The 13,566-nt window shown below is 51.8% G+C and overlaps 1 protein-coding gene across 3 annotated transcripts in view; it reads right to left on the reverse strand.

Moving 5' to 3' along the window:
• Positions 1-13,566, reverse strand: part of Kif6 (kinesin family member 6) — a 323,542-nt gene that overhangs the window by 17,159 nt on the left and 292,817 nt on the right. For all 3 annotated transcript variants that reach the window (XM_042265864.2, XM_076557587.1, XM_076557588.1), the window contains 2 exons: positions 4,267-4,351; positions 2,706-2,841 (listed from right to left, as the gene is read on the reverse strand). In XM_042265864.2, the coding sequence (XP_042121798.2) occupies positions 2,706-2,841; positions 4,267-4,351 (221 nt within the window). The remainder of the gene's footprint in view (positions 1-2,705; positions 2,842-4,266; positions 4,352-13,566) is intronic.

The raw sequence follows: 13,566 nt of genomic DNA on the forward strand, positions 1-13,566 counted from the left end.
TTGGCTCCCTGCCACTCTGGAAGCCATCAGAGAACACTCCTCACCTCCCTTGTTCTGCCTCAGTCTCCTAGGAGACTTTTATAGGGTGGGCTGTGAAAGTTCCCACAGCTGTGTGGCATCGGCTTCCCTGTGGCAAGCTGTCTGTCATCTCTGTTGGCACCATCTGGCCTCTTCTGTTTCGGGGACAATGCCCTGGGTGGCAGGAGGCACGTGGGTCTGAGCACCTTGGCAGTGTTGGCTTCCATTGACTATGTAACTAACAAGCGATGGGAATCTGGAGCCTTGTCTGAGCATCTCCAGATCATAGTTCATGACCTTTGTCTACTGTCCAGTGCTGAACCCCTGTGGGCATCTGCTGAAGGCCTCACTCCCAGAAGAACTCGCTACAAACAGTTTTAGACTTAGTCCCAACCGAAGCCAGGGTCATTGTGGGCATACATAGAAACCAGTTATATCTTCATCTCCCCTAACTTCTACCTGAGATTAATAAATGACATCAACAGTCCCTGTGACTTTGTCACCAATCAAAACCACACATATTGTCGTTCCATCACGGCTGGTGCAGAGCTATTGAAATACTGTGTTCATTGTGACTCTGAAGTCATGGTGAATGCTGCTAATACTTCATTGATAACCCTACATATCTACAAAAGGATATGCATATTTTATTATATAGCTTTATTTTAAAATTATTTTGATAGCTGTATTTCAGATTTTAATTTTTGTTATTTTCCCAAGCATTTACTTTTAATGAACTATTTTTTATTGTACTGTCATATGATCACTGGTAATGTATGAATTTATTATTTTTTTATTTTTAATTCATTTATCTACTCATTGTTTGTATATGTATGGGGGGTGAAATAACTTGTGGGAATTAGTTTTCTTCTCACACTGTGTGGGTTCCAGGCATCACAAATCATCCTCCACATCATCCCCCATCGACTCTCAGGCCACGTAATGCACCACATGTCTATTTAAATCTAGGTTGCACATGTGAGAAACACATGCAGTGTTATCTTCCCAGGTCCTCCTCATTGAGCAATTATCTCCAGCTATGAGTAATGATTCCATTCTTCTTCATGGCTGACTAGTACTCCACTGCGCGTACACACTGCGTTTCGGCTTCTCATCTGTTGATGGACACCTACGCTGGCCATTGTCAACAGCGCAGCGATGAGGATGGGTGTGTGCACATTCCCTCTTCAGGTACATATCCGGGAATGGCACAGCTGGGTAACCGTGTTGTTCTAGCTTCTGTCTGTTGAGGAACCATAGTACTGATTTCCACATACATGAAAAAAATCTTTTTGAGATGAGGTCTTGCCTGTGGATGGTCCAGGCTGGTCTTGAACTCACAATCTTCTTGCCTCTGCCTCCTAAGTGCTGTGTCTGCAGGTGTGTGCCACCATGGCCAGTAGCAATGTGCTAGTCAGTGCTTGGCTGGGTGTCCTTGGGCAAATACCTTTTCTGCCTCTCAGATCCATTGCCCTTAACGTGAGGGGTGGGCCTGGGAGACTCTCCAAGGGTGACATGATGCTGTGACCGCCTCACTTCCTCCTTACCATGTCCACGGGTTGCACAAGGGCAAACAGGGAGCTGAGGTTTTTACTGATGTGTCTTAGCAGGCTCTGTAGCTTCCACAGCATCACAGAGACTTTCTAGGGATTCGTCTGGAAATATGCAAAAATCATCTACAGATATGTCTTCAGTGAAGAACCAGAAACTACCTAAATATTCAAGACCAGATTGACTAAACCGTCTAAAGTATATTCATGTGATGGAACAGAGACAGTTGGAAATGACATTACAGAATTATGACACAAAGAAGCAGTCATTCTAAACAGTTAAAAACACAAGGCCAACCACGATACTTGACGACCAATGGGATGTAGCTCAGTGGAAGGATGCTTGCTTAGCATGCTTGAGATTCTGGGCTTCAGTCCTGGTACCACAAGCCCTAAACCAACCAGTCTCTCTCCTTTCCTCCAAACACACACACACACACACACATACACACTCACACACACACACATGCACACACACACACACACACACACACACACACACACACACACACACACAGAATGTATATGCAGAAAAAGCATGCAAGATGTCATAAGCCAACCTGTTACTACTGGTTCTCTCTGAGTGGTGAGATAAAAGTGATTTTATTTCTTCTTCATGTTTTCTAAAATTTCTAGAACTAATGTGCAAGTGTGCGTGGCTCTGTAATAAGATAAAGAGCAGGCAGGTGTGGTGGCACATGCCATTAATTGCAGCACTCAGGAAGCAGAGGCAGGAGGATCTCTAAGTTCAAGGCTAGCCTGGGCTACACAGAGAGACGGTGTCGCAAAGAAAGAAAGAAAGAAAGGAAGGAAGGAAGGAAGGAAGGAAGGAAGGAAGGAAGAAAGAGTAGGGAAGAGAGAGAGAGAGAGAGAGAGAGAGAGAGAGAGAGAGAGAGAGAGAGAGAGAGAATGGACGTCCAATGAAATCCCACAGTATCTTAGACGATACCACAGGGATAACAATCACTGTTCTGGTATCGTCTCCCACTGGGCAGACTACCTGAGTGGAATGTTGTGTCCCTGTCACTCGGTCACTCAGGTGAGCACTGGCTTCCTGAGCCAGGCCCAGAGCACACAGACCTGCAGTATGAAGCCCTTGCCTCCTCACTGAACATCCCGGGGCTCCCCGCAGCATACCTGCAGGCTGGCGGCCTCCTCAGCCCACCAGACGTCGAACTCCTTCTGCAGCTTCAGCTTGGCTTTGTCCATGAGCAGCTGCAGGTGCTCAATCTCCACCTTCAGGGCTTTCAGGCGCATGAACGTCGATTTGTACCTGCAGTGGGGTCAGAGAAGCGGCAGCGTGCTGATGCCCTGAGGTCACCGGCGGGTGTGTGTGTGTGTGTGTGTGTGTGTGTGTGTGTGTGTGTGTGTTCTGTAAATGAAGAGACTCCATGCCTCAGGAGCCTGGCAGAGCTGCCCTGGTGCGGGGAAGGGGGACAAGAGGACTCTGCCAGGGCTAGATCATGGCACCAGGTGTTGAGCCCATCAGAGAGAACAGGGTGGGCCATTTCTGTTCAGCAGAGACTCGGGGAACTTCTCCAAGAATGAGAACTCCCTTTCATTGCACATGTACTCAGGACAAGTGTCACCGTTGATCTTCACTCAGGAGACACACCTCTGCCGGTACCCGTGAGGGTGTTTCCAGAGAGCTTTAACGAACAGGGCTGATGTGCCCTGAACACGGGAGGCGCCAGCACATGGACTGGAAGTGTGGATGGGCAAGCTGAGCGCCAGCATCCATCTTTGCTCTCCACTACAGGGTGTGCTTCTGCCCATGCCTTCCTCGCTGTGATGGACACGGTACCCTCAGACCGTGAGCAGAAATAAACTCCCTTGCCTTGAGCTGCGTTTGCAGCTGCTTTTCACAGAAACCAGAGAAGCACTAATTTACAGGGGGCAGATGGGCAACTGAGGAAAACCCCAATGGCACCAGTGTGGAAGAGAGCACACACGTGTGAGCCTTGGCTGGGAAGCTGTGAGGGAGTGTTGCTCAGGTGAGTATGCGCGCGCGTGTGTGTGTGTGTGTGTGTGTGTGTGTGTGTGTGTGCGCGCGCACGCGCGCGCGCGCGCACACGGGACTGTTGCACTGATACCATCAGTAGCTTGAGGCAGGAAGGTGACTTGTACGGGACCCCTAGGCCCCAGCCCTGGCTGGCATGGAGGATAAAGGAATGAATGAGCCTGACCAGGGAAATCGGCATCTCCTCACCCGGTCAGTAGAATCACGTTGGGCCCCTTGGTAGCTGGGTGAAGGTCTGAGGTTCCCAGGCCCCGGGTAAGCTGTGGTAAGCTGGGGAGTGAGGCCCACCATGAGCCTGCTCCGTGGCTCCTTCAGAGCAGTGCTTCTCAGCCTTCCCAAAGCTGCCCCCCTTTAACACAGCTCCTTACATTGTGGTGACCCCCCAACCATGAAACTGTGATTTTGCTACCGTTATGAATTGTAATGTAATATCTGATATGCAGGAAGTCTGATATGTGACCTCTCATGGGATGAGAACCCATTTGGACGGGTGCTTCCCCCCTCAGCACCCTCCCTTCCCAGGCCTAGGCCTTGCTTGAGCTAGCCCTCCCCTCTCCCGCTGTTTGAGGTCCCAGGCTGGACCCATTTCCTAAGGGGAAGTTGGAGGCCCAGGGGGTCGGGGTCCGTGTGCATGCGGAATGCCCACGTGATAACAAACAACACCGGCCGACGGCTCACCTGCTCTTCTCCTCTTCCAGTTGGGAACGCAGTTTCTCTTCCTGGAGGTCAGGCAGGGAGGGTGTGACCGTGTTCTCTGAGACTCCTGGAGGAGGGAGACGCCAGTGGGTTACAGCAACCAAGAAAGGTAGAAGGGAAAATACGATGGGGCCGGTTTCGGAGTTCAAGGGCATCCAAAGACAAAGGGGGTCCGGGGAGTTCCTTCGGGGGCCTCTGGGTGGCAGCCTCAGCTCGGCCTCAGGAGCAGCTCCCCTTGTGTCCTCCCGCACCTGACATCTGTCACTGGAGGGGACTGTCCCACCTCCCCTCTTCTTCCCTGCACTCGGGTCCTCTGGGTCCATAGGGAGGAGGCGACCCGAATTTCCTCATTGGAGAAAGCCCTTTCCGGGCCAAGAAGAGGGCATGGCTCTGACCGCCTGCCTGTGCCTGCACCAGGTCGGCTGCTCCAGGCTCAGAACCCTGGGTCTTGTTCTCCACCTCCATATAAGGCCGAGTTTTTCAGGCTGATCAATGGAGGTGATATGAATCTTCATCCTTTATGACCAGAGACAGAACCAGTGTGTGTGTGTGTGTGGGGGGGGGTCTGGTCAGGCCTGAGCCCTTCAGTGGGGCTGACTGGTGGCTGTGACCTTCCTAGATGCTGACTCTTCTGTGTGGGTACCTGGCTGTAACTGGGGAGCCCCAGGTACCCTCCTAGCTCATCTGCTAAACCCCTGGGAGGGGGGTGTCTGCCATTGGGCAGTGCTTCTTAGTCAACACGGAGGCACCACGAAGTCCAGCAGAGTGAAGGCCTCCCTTACCTACCCCTCCCTGGCCCCGCCCCTGCCCTCCAGCCCTGCCCCTCCCTGTGAAGTCCGACCTCCCTGCCACAGAACGAAGGTTCTCCCCTCCCCAAATCCTGCTCTCTCACCTCACCCCCCCAATTCCTGTCCCCAACCCATGCACTTCCTGAACAGCGTCAGACTTAATCCCGATGGCAGTTATTTGAGGCTGCATCACTCCTGCGTTGCTGAGGAGGCTACAGGGGGTTAATCTGCCCAGTCCTGTGGCTAACTTCCGGGTCTGCATCTTCGTGGGTGCCAGGGTCCTGGATCCCAATCTCCTTCTACAACATTTTATTCATTGACTATTGTGTGTGTGTGTGTGGGGGGGGAGTGTACATGTGTCATGGCGCACAGACAGAGGGGGCGGCAACTTTATGGAGTCGATTCTCTCCTTCCACGTTTAACCAGGTTCCAGGGATTGAGCTGAGGCCTGTGTGTCAAATGCTTCACCCACCCCCCACCCCGCCCCCGGCCACCTCACCAGCCCAGCATCTCTGGGGGACCATCATTTGCTTTCTGTTCACAGACAGGCAGTGGCTGGCAGCTCCGTGCTGCATAGGAGAACATGTTTCATGGGTCACAGCTATTTCCACCAATTTTGAGTGGAGACTGTCCCTACTAATGTCCCCTTTCATCTCCACACAGGCTTTTTGGAGCAGCACAGGATGTATTTTCTATTCTGAGGGTCCTTTAAATATTCACCACCACCACCGCCACACTCCCTGAGTCTGGAGTCTCTTTCGCAGGCTGGCTTGCCCACTTCCTCGTGTGGAGGTTAGGGGCCTCGTTACTGCCTAATTAGCTCATTTCAAAAGCAGAGACCTGGTATAACAGCCCATCTGGGGTGAGAGGTGCAGGGTGGAAAGGGGTTCCTTCCTTCCAGCGTTTAAATATATAATTTCAGGCCACGGAGCTAGCTCAGAGGGCAGCCCTTGTCATGAGAGCAAGAGGACCCGAGTGTGAATCCCCAGGGGCACGGAAAGCTGCTGGCGCAGTGTGCATCCTGGGGTAAGAGAGTGGCTGGACGCTCACGGTCCAGCTAGCCTGGCATCCACAGCAGCGAACAGTAAAAAGACGGACCCTGTCTCAAACAAGCTAGAAGGCAAGACACCCACGTTTGTCTCCAGCCGCCACCTCCATGTGTGTGCCATGGCAGGCACCTGCCCACATTCCTACCCACACAAACATCACACTCACACACACACACTCACACACATACACACACATACACACACACACACACACACACACACACACACACACGTTGGACATGGTGGCACACCTTGTAATTCCATCATTTGGAGGCTGAGGCAGAAAGATTAAGAGTTTGAGGCCACGCTAGGCTGCACATTGAGATTCAAACCAGCTGGGGCTATAGGAGACCCTGGTTCAAACAAAGCCACCCTCCAGAAACCCCAAGTGATTCCGTCTATTTCCGCAGCAGGTGAGTTACTAATGCTGGCCGTTTATTGAATGCCCTCTGACCAGGTCCTCTATGTACCACCAAGTCCTCAGAATAACCATGCATGGACGGCACCCCCAACTCACCGCAGTTAGATTTCCTGTCGGGGGGGGGGGGGGTCCATACACAGCACAGGTCACACAGCTAGGAAGGGGCAAAGCTAAGGTGTGAATCTAGGAAAATGCTTATGACAGCTCTCTCCATCATGGCCAGTGCGGCCCTCCGTTAAGCCTTTTGTGCTTTTCACGAGTGGCGGCCCCGGTGTACGCTGCCCCAGCGGGCTGACACTGACCCTGACTGCAGCTCTCCACAGTGACTGGGACTCTGGCCTGCAGAGAGGCCTCCATCCCCAGGCTTCACTCTCCTTCCCTCCTGACTGCCTCACCGATGCATGGACACATATGCTAAGAGGTCACCAGTCTGTCTTATCTCTGCGGAACCAATCACCCTCTCTTCCTTGCGCCAGGTAAGCAGGTATCTTCTGTCACGCTGGCTGAGGATGACACTGCCGTCCCCTGGGAACACTCTATCAGCCTTATGAGGCTCAGTGCTGGTCTTTATTATCCAGGATCCTCCCTGACCTCCAAGTCACAGGCACAGGGCGTTTAGAGGTGGAAAAGGGGCCCTTCTGTTTTCTGTATCTTCTTCCCCTGGAGCCCTGTTTAGAGGCTGTGTGCAGGACACACAGGATCCTGTGTTCATTTGATGACTCTGTCTTTGAACAACGGCAGATGTGAAACACAGAAGGTGGTGTGTGAACACCAGTGACAGTGGTCGGGACACTGCCTTCCCTGAGAGTGCTGGGCCCCTCTGTCTGCGGCCTGCTGACACAGAGCTCTGCCTCAGCTTCCCTCTTTTAACACCTTTGACCAAGGGCAAACCAGGGCCGCACGAGGGACTCAGTGCCAGCCTGCTCTGGAGCCTTGGCTGTGGGTACTGGACCGAGAAGAGAGGCCGCAGAAGCAGGGGAGGGCTCTGGCTTTGTGTGGGAGGCAGCGTCCAGGACTGTGCGGGTGAGAAGGGGGATGAAGGGATGGAGTCCCAACATGCACTCACGGCCCTTCTGCAGGAGGCAGGCTCCTGCCTTAGTCCATGGTGTGTGGTGGTTTCTGTGGGCACACTGCAGGTGTGTGTGATGACCAGGAGCCATAGGTCCGGGGGATCCTCCTGAATGTGTCTGATACAAGTATAGAAGGCTGATGCCAGCTATCGCCGGCTCAGTCCTGGGGTCCAGGTCAATGTGTGCCACCTCATCCGACATCAGCACCACAGCGTTCTACTGCTCTGCTCAGTGGACCGGGGACCAGCATGGCTAGGGGAAGTGTGCAGCCACGGGCTCTGGCCCTTCCTTCACTTGCTTAACAAATGTGCGTGCGTGCATGCGTGTGTGTGTGTGTGTGTGTGTGTGTGTGTGTGTGCGCGTGCGCGTGTGCATGCATGCATGCATGTGTGTGTGTGTGCGCGCGCGTGTGTGTGCGTGTGTGTGTGTGTGTGTGCGTGTGTGTGTGTGTGCGCGCGCGTGTGTGTGCGTGTGTGTGTGTGTGTGTGTGTGCGTGTGTGTGTGTGTGTGCGCGCGCGCGCGCGCGCGTGCGTGTGTCACGGCATGCGTGTGGAGGTCAGAGGACAACTTTGTACCGTCATTTCTCTCAGGTTGCCAGACCTGCACAGCAAGAGCCTTTCCCTCCTGAGCCTTCTCACTGGCCCCTTCAGAAATGTTTGTTTAGTGCCGACAATGGACCTGCCCGCTCCAGGAGGAATAATTTTAGTGATGAAGACGAACCTCAGTCAACAACAAAATCAGGTCTGCAATGTAACACAGGAGGCTGGAAGACAAGCTGGGCAAAGATACAGGGTGCATGAAGCGATGTCGAGGGTGGCCTCTTGGCCAGTAGGGCCGAGACCTGCAGAGATTAGGGGCCTGGGAAGCACATGGAGGGCTCAAGGCATGAGCCTGCGTGGTGCCTGTGAGGAGCAATGAGAAGGCCTGTGTGCCTGGGGGAGCGGGTAAGGCAGAGGACAGTGGGAGCTGAGGTCAGTGTGGAAACTGAGTGTGGTTGGCCATGGTAAGGACGCTGGCAGTGAGACCCATGGGGGGCTGAGGGGACCACAGTGGGAGGCGCGGCTTGATTTAGTCCTTCAAGGCTGATCTGAGACAAAGTTATTCTGCAATGAAGAGCAGCTCATGTGTGGTGGTGACAGGATTCGCTAAGCTTGCTGAAAAGATCTGGGAAAGAGGGCTGGGACAAGGGACCTCAGGCAGCTGGGATGAAGGCACAGCATCCCTGGAGACACAAGCTACCCACATGGTCTTAGACGAGCCTGAGGCCAAAGGTGATGCTTGTTTTGTAGACTGCATTGTGACCCACCGGGAGACAGGAGCCAGCCCCTGGGAAGAGGAGCCTGGGCTGAGGAGTCAAGTGGAGAGGAGAGGGAACAGATGAGCAGGACAGAGGGGGAGGAAAAGGGCAAGTGGACTTGTCGGTCTTTGTTCCCACTGCAGCCCTGGCCATGGACAGAAGCCCCAGTCACCTGACAGCGGGAGCCTTTCTTTCAAAGACAGGATTCTGGCTGGTTCGGCAGCACAGGAAGGGTTAGCCGAGTGACCTGTGAGGTCACAATAATGAGCAGCTGGCTCCAAAGCAATACAAAAAGGAAAAAAAAAGCCAGAAGAAAGGGTTTAGTTTTACCCTGGTGGCTCTCTATCTGAATGTCACACAAGGAGGCCCGAAGCAGCTGAGTAGCAAAATCAGGAAGCCAGAGGGTGGGCCATTCCATTCCTCCATTGCTGGGAGGCCAGCCAAGATGTGGCCCCTCTGCCTGAGCTGCTACTGGGGAGCTCTCTAGTTCCTCTTTCTGCTTCCCGCACCCTCCCACACTCCACACAGTTATCTGATGCCTGAACTGTACAAAATCTCATTTCTCTGGTTCGGTGGCTCTCGACCGGGGGCTCATCGAAATCACTTATGGAGCTTGTCAACAGCGCGGCAGCTGGGCTCCGCTCCAGATCTGCCGAGTTCGGATTTGTCAGCATGTCCCCCCGAGGTCCCCATGCCACCCCTCGTTAAGGAACCAGCTAAGGCTTTGGACCTTTTCACTGCCAGCGCCTGTGCAGGAGTTCCGGAGACCAACGGCCCTGCGCAAGGGATGGTGTGTGGGAGGCAGTGTGTCCTCACAGCCCCGGCTTGCCCTGCGGACTTCGAGGGCCACTGCGATGAAGGGGACGGAGCTGGGGGACCTGCAGCGAGGAACACTCTCTCTGCGAAGCGGAGCTGCCTGCAGTTGGCCTTCACTGGGTGCTCGGTAGGATCTGTGTAATGCTACCCCCTGGCGGCTGTAACTACACCTCACGGTGTCATCCATGAAGTCTCCACAACTCCTGTGCCACATGGGACTCGGCCTGGAGGAGGGTTATCGTCTGTCTGGTTTCAAAGCTCGAGCTGGAAGCAATTTCAGTGACGAAGGGAGCCACAGGCAGCTCACTGAAGTCCGTATTGACTTACCCAAAGTGGGTAAAGGTGGTGCTCTTCCCCATGAATGACTTTCAGGTCTGCAGCAGGGCCAAAAAGTCTCTTCCCAGGTACTGGCTTATCAAGACTGCCCTTTCCTAACCAAGATACGACAACCTGTGCTAAGACCCCGCTGGACGTGTGCAGCTCACTCACTGGATGTGAGCAGGAGTCTGCCACAATCCAGGTCATTTCATGGGACTCCTGGCAGCAGCCTGTCCCATCTTCTTGACCATACCAGAGGTACTCGGGCAGGCATCACTGACAATTCCAACCATGCTGTGAAGCTGAGAGGAACCCTCTGGGCTTCCGTAGAGCATAGGCTGTGGGGCCTAGCCTAGCTGTCACTTGGCCAGGAGCCAGGATGGGAGGAGGCAGTGGGCTCTGTTGTTCTCCCTTACCAGACAGGGTATTGGGGCAATGAGGCATTTCCTTGGCTACCCAGTGAATTCTTTCAACACCCACTCTGGGTTTCACTGGACTAAACTGCCTTGCAGAGCCATAGATCACTCAGCCTCATCTTGTTTGAGGGGTCGAAGTGTCTCCTCTTATGGAGATTAATGGTGCCAATGCCTCAGTCACCGCAGCGGTCAGCAAGCATCTGGCTTCCCAATCAGACCGTTTCCTGTGCAATGGCTCACATTTATTGTCAACTGGAGTCATCATACTGACGGTGCTCAGTGCCATTATCCATCTTGGCACTGGCTCTGTGGAGTACCTTAGCAGCACACGGCATGCTTGCACTCCGGCTGTGATGAGGAAGCCCGTGGTCACATGCTTGGCAGTTCCTGGGACACCATCATCTTTCCCCACATTACCCGCACACACTGCCTGTCATCCCTCAGGGAGAACAGATGATCTCTGAGAGGAGAAAGGTGATACTTTAATATAAACACAAATGTCTGTCTCGGGGAAAATCACAGGCCAGGCAGCCCCTCCGGCTCTTCTGTGGGGATAATCTTCCTCTCTTCCACCCTGGGCTGCTGCTGCCCCAAATCACATGCCTGGGATGGTTCTCTTCCCATTCCTCGCCATGTTCCTTGAAGAGACAGGCCACAGAGAGGGACAGTATGCACACTGTCAATCAGCGACATGAGGGAGACCCTTGGAATACTCCATCCTCAGGAAAGACATTCTTCATCCGACATTCTTGCGTGAGCTTGGCTCCGTGGTCCCCCTGCTCAACTGGGAGCTCTCTGTCACTCACATCTCTTCACAGACTTTTCTGCACTCATACCTTTCCAAGATTCTCTAATCTATCAGGCGGTGGTGGCACACACCTTTAAATCCAGCACTTGGGAGGCAGAGGCAGACGAATCTCTGTGAGTTCAAGGCCAGCCTGGGCTACAGAGCAAGATCCAGGACAGGCACCAAAACTATGCAGAGAAACCCTGTCTCGAAAAAACAAAAAACAAAAATAAAAAAACCCAAAAAACAAGATTCTCTAATTTATCTATAATCCTCTCTCTAAACACCTTTTCACAATCCTTCATGTCTCCAAGATACTTCTTTCAATTATGTATATCTCATAATTCTTCCTCCAGGTGCTGGAGAGATGGTTCAGTGGTTAAGAGCACACATTGCTCTTCCAGATGACCTGAGTTCAGTTCTGAGCTCACAACTGCCTGTAACTCTAGACACCCTCTGCTGGCCTTCCTGGACACTGCACTCATGTACACATACCCTCATACAGACAATACATGCACATAATTAAAAACAACAAAATAAATACTCTCTCCTCCCCTTTCAGATTCATGGACCCATAGTGACCACATGACTGTATCACAGTAGTTTCCCAGAGGAAATAAGTAAGAACTGGACATCCTGAGAACCGTTTTTCTCTTTTCTAGTGGGACCCAGCCAACATGGCTGCCATGCTGTCAGGACATGCAGATCATTGGGCAGGGTGGTTGCCTATGCCAAGGAGTGATTCAGGCATTCTCTCTGATGAAGATCTGAGTGGCACTGAGGTTGGCCAATCCCTTGAGTTGAGTTGAAGACTCTTAATGAAACTGTTTCTTGTTACTTTGGTTTACTTGGCAACCACTTATCACACCTGGAGCCACAGATGGGCTCCACGGTGGACCACACTGCAGAACCGTCACATCACCAAGCAGGCAAGAGTTGGCTGAGCAGCCCAGATTTTCATGTAACCTAAGACAAGGGCCAGAGCAGATGCCTTGGGGAGAAACTTTGAAAACAAAGAACTAGACATTTTCCAAGCCGGGCAGTGGTGGTGCACACTTTTAATCCCAACACTCAGGAGGCAGAGGCAGGTGGATCTCTGTTAGTTCGAGGCCAGCCTGGTCTACAAAGCAAGTTCCAGGACAGCCAGGGCTGTTACACAGAGAAACCCTGTCTCCCAAAGCCAAACAACAAGAAGACATTTTGCTCCAGGCCACGTCGAGGGAAGTATGTATGGAGATATGTCCTCTTCTCTCAGCAAGTGGGGCTTGAAAGAGAGCAGTGGGAAGCTTGATGGGAAGCCCATGTCCAAGTGTGCCTGAGTGAGAACTGAACTCTAGAGTCATGGCTGATTTCTGTGTGGAAAGAGACCTTGGATCATGAAAGCCGCTGGATTAAACTACCTTATACATTTAAAAAATATCTTGACTTCAAAATTTAATTCAAAAAGATATGTTAATTTAGGGGAGAGGTTCTGTTTTTATTTCCATAGGAAATGAGAGGCTATGGATTCATTCTGGTTTGATCAAGGAAGACCCCCGAAATCGTCTCTACAGACATAAAGAACTAAACCTAAGAACAATGACAGGACAGAACAAGGGGACCAGACCCCAGTAAAAACATCCAGGTGATCCAGCATCCCAGACAGCCTCCAGGCTCCTGGCTGAAACGACACAGCCTCACAGAATACTCCAGCCAAGACTTGACAAAAATTATCTGGATTTTCTCAGGGTCCCCCAAAGATTACCAGTGCCCAGCAATCAGCAGGAAGTAGTCTAGAAAACTATGCCCACATTCCCAAAATATTGGTTATAAATATTTGGTTTCATTTAAAGGGGGTTGGTTACAAATTGTTACTGGTCATAGTCAATCTCTTTCTAAAAGAAGAAAGGGAGATATGATATAGAAATAATGGGAAAAAGGGTGGATTATTGAATCTACATTAATACAAAAAACAACTATTAATCTTAAATATTTTACATTGGTATGGATTTTAGTTTATTGATACAAATTTAAAGTTATTTCTGTTATACTGTATGTATGTTTCTACTCTTATTTGGAGTATTATGTTTATGCAGATCAATTAAAAATGTAAAATATAATTAAGAAATACAGATTAATAGTCATCTATAATAGTCAAACATGCCGGGCGGTGGTGGCGCACGCCTTTAATCCCAGCACTCGGGAGGCAGAGCCAGGTGGATCTCTGTGAGTTCGAGGCCAGCCTGGACTACCAAGTGAGTCCCACGAAAGGCGCAAAGCTACACAGAGAAACCCTGTCTCGAAAAACCAGAAAAAAAAAAAAATAGTCAAACATATAGAC

This window comes from Peromyscus maniculatus, chromosome 21, assembly GCF_049852395.1.
Source record: "Peromyscus maniculatus bairdii isolate BWxNUB_F1_BW_parent chromosome 21, HU_Pman_BW_mat_3.1, whole genome shotgun sequence".
NCBI lineage: Eukaryota > Metazoa > Chordata > Mammalia > Rodentia > Cricetidae > Peromyscus > Peromyscus maniculatus.